This window comes from Ziziphus jujuba, chromosome 6, assembly GCF_031755915.1.
Source record: "Ziziphus jujuba cultivar Dongzao chromosome 6, ASM3175591v1".
NCBI lineage: Eukaryota > Viridiplantae > Streptophyta > Magnoliopsida > Rosales > Rhamnaceae > Ziziphus > Ziziphus jujuba.
Window position 1 is genome coordinate 4,771,132 of NC_083384.1, and position 14,002 is coordinate 4,785,133.

A 14,002-nucleotide genomic window follows, 5' to 3' on the forward strand; every position below is an offset into this window, starting at 1 on the left:
ATTCCGACATGTTTCGGGACGGGGTGTTACATGAAAGATCGATGTTGCCATGGTAACAAGTAATTAACCAATTAAGTTTAATTAAAAGTAAAACAAAAATTGAAGGTTTTATTATTATTCCTGGCTGCAGCTGAAATCATTCCGTCTGTATATGGAGATAAGAATTAAGAGCTAACAGCTGAAATCATTCCGTCTGTATATGGAGATAAGAATTAAGAGCTAAAATTATGTTAAAAATTATTAAGGCTATTAAAAGCTATTTGGTTGTATATAGATGACGACGTGCAGTTTTGGCTTTATAATCAGCTTTGTTTCTTCGCTGAAAACTCAAATTACCAACAAAGAAAGCACGCGGGGGAAGTGAGATGGTTTTTGTCTCACTTCAGAAAAGCACATGTTGGTGGTCAATTTCAAGTAATTACAAGCGGCATCATTCACTGTTTTGAAAAATAAAAATATAGAAGCAATTACCATTAATTATAGATGGCCAAATTAAAGAAGATAACGAAGACCCGCAAGCAAATGACAGAAAAGAAGAAGAAAAAAGAAAAAAAGTGTTGAAATTAAGCTATATCTTCTAGCTACCTCTAATCACTCTCAACTTGAAGGTGTCAATCAGTTGAAATTGAATTAATATTGTTTATAGGCAGCATTGTGGTGAATAGTGATCATAAAATATATGGCTTCCAAATAAATTTCCATCTTTTTCTTCTTGTACATGAATGAAGACTATAACAAATGATGGACCATGTGCAACAGCTGACTTTGGCAAAGAAAAAAAAAACAGAGGTAGCTTTTGTTTGCCATACGTGCATAAATGTTGTGTGTGATCGACTGCTACTAGTCCACTCATTATAAAGGCTGGGTGTTGGAGTTGTAGCCCAGCTACAAACTAAAAAGGTTAGTTTCGACAGCTTACTTCTGCTGTAAATCACCATAAACGTGTGACTCCGTGTTTGTCTCTGTTCTTCACTTGTGGCATGATGCGTTTTGTTCAAAGGTACACTGGTTTTGTTATTTCGGTGCAAATTTTCTCCTAGTTTTTGTCATATCACATTCACTATCTACATCAGGTTAATTAAAATTAATTAAGCACATCAATAAAAATTAATGTTAAAATCATGGGGAAATGGGGTATTAAATTTGAGAACTCCGCAACCCCAACCACCTTCTATGACCTGTTTCCTTTTGCATTAATTTTGCATCATCAGCTGGCATTTAATAGACGTCTCCTCCCACCATCCACCTTCTAACCATTTCTCCTTCCACATTTATCAAAAAGTCATCCTAAACCGCTTCAAAAACTCCCTCTCTTTCTCTCACGCTCTCTTTGTCTAAATCTCATATGCCCCACCTCCTCACGCTTTTTGGGCTTACGGAGGTGGTGCTAAGCGTCCGTTCACTCTATCAGAAAGATCGATCTGTATTACATTAATACAGGCAACAAACTGGAAGACTCAACAAGGAACAAGATGACGGAGACTACCACAAATGTAGAAGCCCTCAACATCGACAAGAAGCACAAGGTAAGAAAACGCAAGTGTCACATTGCAGTAGGAGTAATCCTCTTGTTGATCATCTTGTTGTTCATCATCGCCCTCATCCTCGCCTTAACGGTGTTTAAGCCTAAACAACCTAGGACACAGCTTCTCTCTGCCACGCTGGACGGCGTTGCTCCTCGTGTTTCGTTCCCCGCCATCAAGATCGAACTCAACATCACCCTGGACCTCAAGCTCCTTGTAGAGAACAAAAACCATGCAAGCTTCAAGCATGGCGCTGGCACGAGTTCCTTGCTATACAAAAGCAAACAGGTGGGGGAGGCTCAACTCTCTCCCGGTTTTATTCCGGCAATGGGTTCCTCCACGCTTCCTTGCCGACTCACCCTTGAGGTGGATAAGATGGCCTCAGACCTCCCAACTTTGATCAGTGATGTTTTGGGTGGTGAGCTTGTTGTGGAAACTCATACAAGGATTCCAGGAAGAGTCAAATTCCTTGGTTTCATCAAGAAACATGTTGTTGCTGTTTCTAGATGCCAATTCACCCTCTCTGTCAAGGAGATGAAGATCAAGAGCCAAGTTTGCAAGAGCAAGACCAAATTGTGAATTGTGAGAAGCCAATTAAACATTCATTTAGCTTAAAAAGGAAAAGAAAAGCAAGATTTGGCTTTGTTCCAGGTTCCATTTACAGGAGCTGATTTGGTTCCAGAAAAGAAATACAAACTTCCACACACACACACACATAGAGAGAGAGAGAGAGCATGTGAATTATATTTGTAGAGACGAACTTTGGATGTGTTTTCATAGGCCAATCTTATGCAATTTTGGGTGTCAGGGAGTGGAGATTCACTGCAGAGTTACAGAGCTCTTGAAATAGTTATCAGCCTACCTCATTGTAATTTTAGTTTTGTGGGTATCATGATATGGGGCTTTGCTTTGGCTTTACTTACGTGAGTAGTTGTTTCAGACTTTGCTGTGCTTTCTCCAACTGAAATGAAATATGTTTTGGAAATTGCAGTTGCATCAATAGTAAGAAAAGAATCCAGAAAAACCCTAAAATAAACAAAATGGAGAAACTCTTGATATTGGTTCACATTTCATACCAAACAATTTTTACCAAAAAATATATATATACATATATATATAGATATTTACATATTCGCACCCACCAATAGACCCATGTTATTGAGAAGGTGGAACTGCACAACAGAAGATACAGAACAAAACTCTTTGATGCAACTTATTACAGTGACTTTTTTATTATTATTATTATTTTATTATTCCTCACAAATCACCAACAGAAAGAGAGATCCCCGTTTTAATATTCAAAAAGTCTTGGCTAGGTAGATCTGAGACATCACCATCTCCCTTAAGTGCTAAGCTACAGGGCCCCAATCACCTACCAATGAAAGTGCTTTTTAATTGAACCATTGCAAGTAAAGCACATATGCTTTTGAAAAGGTATGGGTTGCTTAAAAATCTGTGTGCTACTCCTACCAAAAGCATCTTTGCGTTTCCAATCCCCAAAGGAAAAGACATGAAAAAGAAGTATCAGCTTATTACATCCCGCTTTCAGTAAAGGAACTATTTTCCACCTTTTTCTTTGTAAAAGCAAATGACGACTGGAATAACTTTTAGTGGGATATTTTGATTTTCTTATTTCCTCCAACTGGTAAATAGAAACGGAAGCAGATCAATTTGCACATATTCATTACTCACATGTCAAGTTTTCTGCCAACATACTTGGGGAAAAATGGAGACTTATTAGTTTGTTTTCTTGTCTGCAAACACGCACCTCCCAGTGGTAGTTAATTTTTAGTTATAATGACAATTTGTATTAAGTTTTCCACTTTGAAGGGATAATTTCGTAGCATTTATAGAAGCATCATATTATGAGGTTAAATAGAATGAGAAATGAGAAAGAGCCATCCCTTATTTGTCCAATTTCTGACAAGGTTTCCTCAGCGCCTTGATTTGCTTCTCTTGGACAATGAAAAAGCAAATCGACAAAAACCAGCGTGTGTATCGTCTAAAACAGCAAAGCACCTCCTGCTACTGCTAAATGCTTAGCTAAGCATATAAAGTAGCTTCTGTGTGAGGCATGCTCCCAAATCTCACCAGAAAACCATGAAGACAACATTATTGAATATAGTTTTTCTCATCCGAAATATACAAAATGACACAAAGCAATAGCAATTGTTCAAGCACATACACCTCTAGGATGATAAAATTATCCATAAATTGATGATGCTTGTAGCAAGAAGAGCTTGGTCATATGGCTTTATAAACAATGACAAATATCAGAAAGTAATAGAATTCGATAGGAAAGAAACAGCTTTCTTTTAATTTTAATGTAGTCCGGAAAGAAAGGAGTACTTGCTAACATTAAAATACAAATAAAGGCTTTAATTACTATACAATGTAACGACTACAGTATAATCTTGGTCAGAGAGAGCTGTACCCTTTGAACACTCAGAACCTGAGGCTATAATCTAGGGACAAAAATGTTAGAACGCAAATAAGCAAATGATGCATTTATGAGAAATTAGTTACCGGTGTTCTGTCCATCAACACGAGTCCATCAAGGTGAAAATTGAAGCTTTCTGCATAACGCCAAATCAATATTCCTTGATTTCCCGGTTGGCCTGATAGGAGCACCAGGACATGTTTCAGCAACACCATCTAGTCGTGATGCCAATGGAGGCGTTTTGCAGTCATCGGATTCACAATCCAAATCTGAAATTTCAGCAAGAACAGCTTCAGTCTTTTTTAAGACAATATCCAAGAGATTTTCATACACAGCCTCAAATATTTCTCTATCCGAAATGCCTGCTGCCGATGCATCAATGCCACTAGCCTTTTCTTCTACAACATCTACTGGGGAATAGGAATCAAAATTAAGCCGGCGCACAACAACGTTCCTTGACTCTTTGAGATATTTTCTACATTGAGGAGCCAATGCAAGGTCATCCGGACCAGGGGCAAACGGGTCAAAGACACCATCCTTTGGTGTGTGGGGACTTCCATCATCAACACAACCATATGGGTTGTCCTCATTTCTGTTGGTAGCAACATCAAAATGATCTACATTTGGTAGTTTCTTAACTGTTGTGGGTGGAGATTTGTAGTCTATGGGGAAATCTCCATTTTCTCTGTCAGAATCAGGAGTAATAGGCCCTAAGGAATTTGACTCATCTGCCTCCAATACATCTGGTGCCTCATCATCAACACCCTTACGAGTTTCCACAACGCTAAGGTCATCCACTTTCTCAAAAGAACTGGGAGGCATATTTTGGCAACTGCTCAACTGATCCGTACAGCCTCCAGAACCCATTTTTTGTTTACTTGTAAGATCCAAATGAAAAAAGGCAGATGAACAGAAACTGAAAAGGGGAAATGGATTAGTACGTTTCAAACAGCAAAAGTTTGTGATTGATTACTGCTCAACGCAACTAAATCAATATATATATATATATATATATATAATAACCCAATTCCGGAATGCAAAAGAGTTAACCTTGTCAAAAGAACAAAAAAAAGAACCCAATAACACCCAAATGAAAACAAACAAAATTTCTTCTCTGTTGAATGATCTTGCAGAGATATAGAGGACAATATTTCTAGTTTGAAACAAATGCAATGAAAAGATGAAACCTTTGGAACGAATTCGAGTTGGGATTAATCTATGTAATGAAAGAAAACAAAGAAAGCCCAAGTTTCGGCGCACAAAAATTTAATAAAACCCTAGCAAATTAAGAATAGAAACGAAGACAAAATCAAGTAAAAATGAAACAGCAAAAACTGCAATATATAGGAAAACAGCAATTACTTAAATTGAAGGAAAAGAAGAGGCATGGGGGTATAGAAGAATACCTGAGAGAGCAATCTTGGGAAATTTGCACGAGTAGAGTAGCAGGCGGAGGAGAAGGAGGCAAGAGGGGCGTCAAGAGACGGACAAAGGAAGGCCTCGTGCGGGGCTTCACTTTGCAGAAGAAGATTCGGCAGAAAAAAGGTACTGTCTTTAGGGATTCTTACCTACTGATCTACTCATATCTAATCAGTCTCATTTGATATGTCACCCTCTCATCATCATCATCATCATCTATCTTTTTTTTTCTTTTTTTTTTAACTCACTCCGAAGACTGTCGCTTTATATATATCTATATATAAATATTCCATATATTTATGTTAAATATGAAATATTGCATTAGCACCCCCTCATATTTTGCTAGTTGTCTACTCTTTTTTTTTTTTTTTTGTGGTTATTTTAGTATTTTTAATTCATGAAAAAAATCACGGGGCATGCAAATTCAAAGTTGCAAGTTGCAACACGTTTTCTTTGGAATTGTTTTACAAATTTTATGGAGGAGTATGCCAACACAATTGTACAAGAATACAGAGGCGTATATAAGAATATGGGATGGGAAATCTTGTGTCCAAACACTCGCAAATGTCGGTTGTCTGTTTTGTTGTAACCTCGATCATACGATCAAACCAATAAGACCACGACGCAAGTTTACTTTCTATATGCTCTCACGATAAATCAACAATCCGCCGTCCATCTGACAACATCTTTGGGACCCACTGTGATATGTCCGACATCCATAGTGTGATTACGGCACGGACTTCCATGTCTTAGAGGTCCACTTTAGTTTAGTTTAGTTTAATTTAATTTAATAGAACTAATAACCAGACATAAAACAAAAATAAATTCACGGAAATGCCTATTCCAGTTTCTATGTTATCCTAGGATCCTCCTTCCTAGTCAGTAGAATAGTCAGTAACCCCCAGTAGCTTTCGGCCAAGTGTTAGTTGTAGCCTATGTAGCCACTAACTTCGCCCACCACTTTAGACTGGAACATGATAACATGTGGTAATAGTTTGGCAGTTGCTCCAACCAATCTTATTATGCTAAATCTCTTTGGTTCATAATTTGTCATGTGATTTTCTAAACATGTCATACTTATTCAAATAAAAAAGCATATAATATTCTTTGCCATGACCATAAAAAAACAAAAAGCACATAATGTACTGTTTTCATTGTCACTATAAAAACATGTATTATTTTATATCAATAAATGCTATAATTCCAATTGCTGAATCAAAATTCCGAGCCAAAGTGCAGGCATATCATTCCAAAAGAAGAATATTAATTGTTCAATAACAATATGAGCACCGTCCCAAAAAAAAAAAAAAAAAAAAAAAAAAAAAAACACAGAAGAAGAAAGAAACCAATATGGGCAATTTTTTTTTTTCCCGAGAGATCAACTAAGGATATGTAGTTCCTCATTTTTCATAATTAATTTGTTTTGGTGTGGCTTCCAAAGAAAATTCGACTGTCATTTATTTGAGTTCCCAATTGTAATGGGAGAGTCCCCACTGATTTAATAATTTCCAAATTAAAAAAAAAAATTTAATCATTTGTTAAACTACAACAGTTCCCAATCTCCATGCGGATTTCTTAGGATTTAACCGTATATACAAATATTTTTGTATAGTCATCATTTAAATAATAGTTATGCTTTAATTTCATGATATAATGTGTCAATATTAGCTTTTTAGATTAAATAATAAAATGAAAGATGGATAAGATGAATTCAAGAAACGACAATATAAAATTTAGCTTCATCATGTCATGTTTTGATCAATATGAACATTGAATATGTGGTATAAATACAATTAATTGACCATATTTTAACATATTCTTACTTAGCTTGATCACATGATCCCAATATATGAAAAATCAAGTGGAAACAAGAATTAGTCGATGGTTTAATTAAATACCTGAAACCCTTTACATTTAGCTAATTTATAATCTAAAATTTTGTGCATGTTGTAGAGTTTTATAGAAATATATATTGTTTAAGTTATCTGTTGTGATTGATTTTTTTTTTTTTACCTTTTTTTTTTCCATATATTGTCAAAGTCGTAGTTTATTACGGATAGCTTTTAATTTATTTTTGCTGAATTAAGAAAAAAAAAAAAGGGTGCAATACATAATGAACTTATATATTAATTCATCTCCAGGGTTTATTTAGTAAGATATAGTTAGTATGTCATTTTGAAAAAAACAAAAGTAAATTCAGAAAAAGTGGCCCACCACTTGCTAATTTGCTATTCCAGTTTTTAGCGTGTTTAATTAAGTTTTTTTTTTTTTTTTTTTTCGGGCTAATAGTAAAAAGGCAAAAAAGGAAAAAAAAAAAAAAAAGAAAGATACCTTCCCAACAACAATCAAATCGAATCTTTTATCAATTACCAAAAAAAAAGGAAAAAATCGAATCTTTTGTCCTTTTTAGAAAACTGTAAGTTGTATACTTTCAACAATTGGTGTCTTATTACTCACCAACAAAAAAATAATAATAGCACTTGGTGTCTTATATAATTAGTAGTCTTAACATATGAAACTCAACCATGGAAGAAACATCTAGATCAAGGAATCTTATATAATTTTTTTAATATAACAAACATGAATATTGCGGGTCGAGTCATATACGGTTTATGCATATATAAATATTTAATTTTGTTGCGTTCTTGTTAGCATTATGTGATGATAAAAGCCACCTAGCTAGTCCTTGTTAACACCCATTTGCATATATGTATTTGCTATTTTTATTTTTTTACAATACTTTTTTTATTACACATAAAAAAGGGTATACAGATTAAGTAATACATTACTGTAAATCACCCTTTTCTTTAGAAGGTGTTTATAAATTTGTATGGACATTTTTCTCTTTGTTTGGATCGATCTGAAAACATTCTAAAGACTTTAATCGAAACTCTAACTCATGCATAAAGTTAAATTTTCAACTATAAAGAATCTCCTACCTACCACTCATAATATATGCAATTTTCTCACGAAAAAAATAAAAATAATATGGAAAAAAGAGAAAGAGAGAAAAAAATAGAAAAAAAAAGAAAGAAAGAAAAAAAAGTAAATGGAAGAGAGAGAACAATTCCAAACACACAAAAAACAAAGACCATAGACCATTGAATTGGTTTGGTGTATTTATTCTCGATGTAGCTATTAGCTTTGTTTCACAAATTCAAAGTCAATAACTGTATGTGGTGGTTGTTTGGCGATTAATTATTCATGTTTTGACAAAATCTAATTTATGGTGCTTTGATAAAAGAAGAAAGGGTCTTAATGGATCAAACTAATCCGCCAAACGCGCACCATCCCATATAATATAGAATTCAAAGTAGCAGAGCCACTCGCCCAAACGCAAATAATTTATATAAACTTATTATTATTATTATATATATACACACTAACACCCCATCTTCCATATTCACCAAAAAAAAAACACCCCATCTTCCATATATTTTCGGTCTCTGTTTTCATCTAAAGAGGATCACCTCTGGTTCCTCTTGTTCTTCTTCTTATTCTTCACCAAAAGAATTGATATATAAAAGAAAAAAAAGATTTAATTATTATTTTTTTTGTCTGATTAGATCAAAATTAAGTTGTCCCAAAATCCCATTGCTCTGTAATTGGGCAACAGGGCATTGGGCAACTTGAACTGATAATCGATCGTTACTGTTATATATTGATTCTTGTTGTAACTCAGAGGCCGCCAGGTCATGGAAGCAGCAGCATCCGCATCTTGGGGTACAAGCAGCAGCACAAGCGCTTCTTCAAAATCATGCAAGCGCAGCTTGAGCAAGAAGTTGTCGTCGTCGTCGTTCAGTCTGAGGTGTCCGAGCCTGAACACGCTTCGTCTGCGTCGCATATTCGATCTATTCGACAAGAACAGAGACGGCACCATCACAGGGCAGGAGCTGGGGCAAGCGTTGAACCTGCTGGGATTGGATGTGGATATGGCGGAGCTGGAGTCCACCATTAACTCCTTTGTAAGACCCGGAAATGAGGGACTAATGTTCGAGGACTTCAAGGCCTTACACCAGTCGTTGAACGACACCTACTTCGGAGGCGACATGGACGTGGAGCAAGAAGAAGAGGAGGCCGATCAGGAGGAGGAAGAGGAGGAGATGTCACAGGAGGATTCGGACCTGACGGAGGCGTTCAAGGTATTCGACGAAGATGGAGATGGATACATATCGGCACATGAATTGCAAGTGGTGTTGGGAAAGCTTGGATTTGCGGAGGGTAATGAGATTGACAGAGTGGAGAAGATGATAACATCCGTGGATCGGAACCAGGATGGACGTGTTGATTTCTTTGAGTTCAAGGACATGATGCGGAGTGTCCTGGTTCGGAGCGCTTGATTTCATTCTCTCTTTTTTTTCTTCTTTTTTTATTTGGATGTTAGAATTTGAGAATATTATTCTAGGCAAGTATACATTGGCAAATGGAATTTGCTCATGTTCCATTGTTGGTTTTCCCTTTCATCCACTGACCTCCACCTTGTTTACTTTTCTTCTGTTAGTTTGTTTTTATTTTTATATGTATATGTCCCTCTGTGGTATTAATTACCACCATTTTCATTTCTATGTGCTTCAATTTTTGTATTAATTTGCTTGTACCTACTACTTTAAAACAATTATTGAACGCACAAAAATCATAGATTATAATATATGGAGGAAAGAGAAATGTAAATGGCAATATAAAACAAATAACTAAGTAGATAAAAAGGCCGTCCTACTAAATTGGGTGTGTTATGTTAAGTGCGCAAAATTAATGGGGATTTGTTAATCTCGTGAGCGGGGTTTTTCTGCTTTATATTAACCTACAACTCAAAAATATAAACTAAAAAAATATTCTTCATAGGATTAACTGCTTTTGTTTTCAAAATGCATAACTGTAATTATATCAAATTCCACCGACGACTGTAAGTACTAAATATTCCTCACTTCCATCACTTTCGAATTTAATTTCACCAATATTATGCATTTTTCCAATCAATGAATGCCCTAAAGCTTGAATTCATGATAATATCGTTGTTTGAGGCATTGTCTCTTTGGTTCTTGTCAAAATATGTATTATTTTGTCAACCATGTTGTATATATAGCAAAGAATTAGTTACTTTCACACACACACAAAAAATAAAAAAAGAGTAACATCAAGTCGTATTAAACTTTTTTGAAATAAACAAACTTAGGTTTAATATTAAAGGAAAACATAGCCTTGGAGCCACTCAGATCATTCCTCTATTCAAATTTCTATATAATCAATCTGAACGATATTTTTAGCTAACTAATGAGCTACTTTCTCTGTTTCTCAATCATAAAAAAGCACGCAACTAAAATTACTAAAAAATAAATTCACTTTCGATGAATCCTCCTTCAACTCCAACTTTAGCACATAAATCAAAACCAAACTTGATTGCCAACAACTCCGTGGTAAGAGGAAATAGTCATTACCTCACCGGTTTTGACAACAACACTATAACTTCATTACCTTTTGTCATTCCTAACAATAAATAATCAGTACCCACAACTAACTAAGAATTAGTGGATGTAGCCCCATCCACATTAGCTTTATACTTTTCTTTTCATCTTGTGGTATCAACTTTTGTGAGCTTTTGTTCTGCAGAGCAAACCCGGGTGAGGTTAAGAATTTGTTTGACTGTATCACTACTTACTGCAAGTGGACAGGCCAAAGAATGAATCTTGCCAAGTCTAGGTGTTTTTTCTCCAAAAGTGTAGCTGGAAAAACAAAGGCAACTATAAAGAAATTATTCGGCATTAATGAGTTGTCCAAGGATTCCAAATACTTAGGCAACCCCTTATTTTCGGCTCAAAACCACTCCAAGGCCTATGAGGATCTCAAACAGAAGGTTGAAGCTAAGCTTTAAGGTTGGAAGGCAAAACTATTATCTCAAGCTGGCAAATACACACTGGTGCAGTCTGTCGCTACCAACATCCCCATCTACGCTATGTCTGCAAACAATCTCCCTTCCAATTGGTGTCGTGATATTGAAAAGTTGGCGAATACTTTCCTTTGGCAAAACCACAACATTGGGAAGACCTTTATTCCTATTTCTTGGTCCCGCATCTGCAGACCCAAAGCAACCGGCGGTCTCGGCATCAGGAGACTCAAAGATATGAATCAAGCCCTCCTTAGCAAACTTGGATGGAATTTGGTAACTCATGCCAATAGAGTTTGGGTCAAGGCTTTAAAAGGGAAATACTACGCAGGCAGTACTTTCTTGCGATGCAAGAAAAAGAAAGGCATCTCTTGGAGTTGGAATGGCATTTTGACTGCCAGGAAACTTCCAATAAATGGTTTGTGCTATCGAGTAGGAAAACGGACGGACATCAATATCTGGGAGGACCCTTGGGTCCCAAACAACCCAGCTTTTAAGCCGATTCCTCTCTCCCGTGAAGGCAATCGTGACATTCAAATGGTCAACTCGCTTAAACACCTGGATGGGACCTGGAATGTTTCTAAGCTACAACGTTTATTTGATTGCATTACAGTTACAAATATCTGCAAAATTCCTTGTACCAACCAAAGTTTGGACGATAAACTTATATGGAGTGGAAACTCGAACGGTTGCTTCTCATTCAAGTCAACTTTGCACATGGAAGTTTGGAAAAATTATTCAATATCGCCTTGGTGGAAACATTTATGGACCTCTAAAATCCATGAAAGAGCAAAATTTTTCTTATGGAAATTGGCCAACAAGGGTCTGCCCACTGCCTCCAATCTTTTAGACAGAAATATGTCGATTGAAAATCAAATGTGCGTGCATGGTTGTGGGTGCAGAGAATCAGATAGTCATCTATTTTTCCACTGTCAGGTCGCAAAGGCTTTATGGTTTGCCTCTCCTTGGAGCATAAAATGGGACTCTTTTGAAGATCAACCGCTAGATCATAAATTATTGATTCTAACCAATCCCTCCTCAGTGCTGCCTGTTCATGCAGACGACCATGAGACGTTCTTCCTATATTCTACTCTTATTCTAGATCAGTTGTGGCACATAAGGAACAACACCTTATGTAAAAACAAGTCCTTCTCCTTGGATGATGCCATGCGCAGGCTGCAAATTAGATTTCATGAAACCTGACAGGCAGCCACATGCTGTCTAGGAATTCACAGTCTGTTACAATGCAGGCCAGCAAGAAGCAAACCACCCATACAATGCATCAGAATTAACACGGACGCCGCCATTAGGGACGGATCCAATCTGATAGGGATAGTGGCAAGAGACCGGCAGGGCAAAATCTTAAGAATTAAGGCCGTCAGATGCCCTTCAGACATTCGAGAGGTCGCTGAAGCTTTTGGGGTGTTGCAAGGCTTGGTGCTAGCTAAAGACGAAGGTTGGAACCAGATATGGTGTGAATCAGATGCAAGAAACATTATCTCTCACCTCAACAATCCGGACTTACAAATTGGTCATTGGACTGCTGCAAGTTACTTTTTGGAGATTTTGCACTTAAAGAAAGATTTCCAGGAAGTTCATTTCTTTTGGATTCCACGGGAGGAAAATATTTTAGCCCATTTTATTAGTAGTTGGTGTATTAAAAACAGTATCAATGGTGTCGTTTCTACATCTTCCCTCCCTAAAAGTTTTTTTGACTTCGCTACCCAGGAGGAGAATGGCGAGTAGCCCTCTCTTTGTGCTCAGTTGTGTACTTTGGGTTCTTTTGGTTTTATAAACCTCCTTATCTCAGCACAAAAAAAAAAAAAAAAAAAAATGCTTTTGTGAGCTTCTATTAATTGGTCGTGTACGTGCACCATCTGAAATCTCAATAAAATCTAGAAGCTTACTTGCAATGCAGTCTAATAAAAGAGCATCGGGATTTCATTATCTCATCATGAAGACGTACATTCTCCTCTTCCAAATGGCCTGCGCCTAACTAATATACACAAACCTTTCAAGTTGGAAGGATGATAACTAAGAGTTATTTGTTGTGCGTCCACCCCAACAAATCACATTAAGAAGCAAAAACCACAACCAAAAATTCATCAATCCAGTCCATCTCGGACCAAATACGTTTGCATTATTGCAATACCACCATGCGAATCACATCTTTTTTTCCCGACTTACAACAGCATCATCTATCTTCCACAAATCATGTTTTCTTCTTCAGCTGCCTAGCACATGAAATTACACCACAACATGCTCTCCATAGAAAAAAAATTCATTAATAATGTTATTATTCTGTCTAACACTAGAGAAATTAAAAATGTTCATGGATGGCACCTTCTTTCGTTTTTGACTTGTACTTGATTAGTAATATAATTCAAGGCCAATCAATTACTTAATCATGTCATAAAACACATGGCAAACCAAAGGGGGAAAAAGAAAACATAACACTAGAAGGAGTGAGTCCTTTTCGATACGTATTTGGCTTCCAAACAATTAATATTATTATTATTATTTTTTTATGCTGAATTAATATTATTCTTTTATTATCATATATAGATGAGAAAAAAAAAATAAATAAAACTTTTATAAAGATGGGACGGTACAGAGATAATATATACTGATATTTTAAGTTTTAAATCTGTATTTTTCTGACAAAGCTAAAAATCTTTTATAGAGGTGAAAGTGTTATATCTATAAATGAAATTTAAACTACAATATTAATTTTGTAAT

General features: G+C 36.1%; 3 protein-coding genes across 3 annotated transcripts; 2 read left to right on the plus strand and 1 right to left on the minus strand.

Moving 5' to 3' along the window:
• Window positions 1-924: 924 nt before the first annotated feature.
• On the plus strand, window positions 925-2,579 carry LOC107431405 (uncharacterized). Its single transcript, XM_016042299.4, has one exon. It carries the CDS (start codon window positions 1,473-1,475, stop codon window positions 2,100-2,102), a length of 630 nt encoding a protein of 209 aa, XP_015897785.3. The 5' UTR covers window positions 925-1,472; the 3' UTR covers window positions 2,103-2,579.
• Window positions 2,580-3,819: 1,240 nt separating this feature from the next.
• LOC107431391 (uncharacterized) lies at window positions 3,820-5,645 on the minus strand. The gene is made up of 2 exons (XM_016042279.4): window positions 5,370-5,645; window positions 3,820-4,879 (listed from the first exon to the last, which is right to left on the minus strand). Exon 2 carries the CDS (start codon window positions 4,828-4,830, stop codon window positions 4,078-4,080), a length of 753 nt encoding a protein of 250 aa, XP_015897765.3. The 5' UTR covers window positions 4,831-4,879; window positions 5,370-5,645; the 3' UTR covers window positions 3,820-4,077.
• A 3,111-nt stretch (window positions 5,646-8,756) lies between these two features.
• On the plus strand, window positions 8,757-9,945 carry LOC107431392 (calcium-binding allergen Bet v 3). Its single transcript, XM_016042281.4, has one exon. The coding sequence runs from the start codon at window positions 9,078-9,080 to the stop codon at window positions 9,720-9,722; it is 645 nt and encodes a 214-aa protein (XP_015897767.1). The 5' UTR covers window positions 8,757-9,077; the 3' UTR covers window positions 9,723-9,945.
• Window positions 9,946-14,002: the final 4,057 nt, after the last annotated feature.

Excerpts from the sequence above, each read along its gene's own strand:
- LOC107431392 (XM_016042281.4), top strand. The coding sequence starts at position 9,078 with ATGGAAGCAGCAGCATCCGCATCTTGGGGTACAAGCAGCAGCACAAGC.
- LOC107431405 (XM_016042299.4), top strand. The coding sequence starts at position 1,473 with ATGACGGAGACTACCACAAATGTAGAAGCCCTCAACATCGACAAGAAG.
- LOC107431391 (XM_016042279.4), bottom strand. The coding sequence starts at position 4,830 with ATGGGTTCTGGAGGCTGTACGGATCAGTTGAGCAGTTGCCAAAATATG.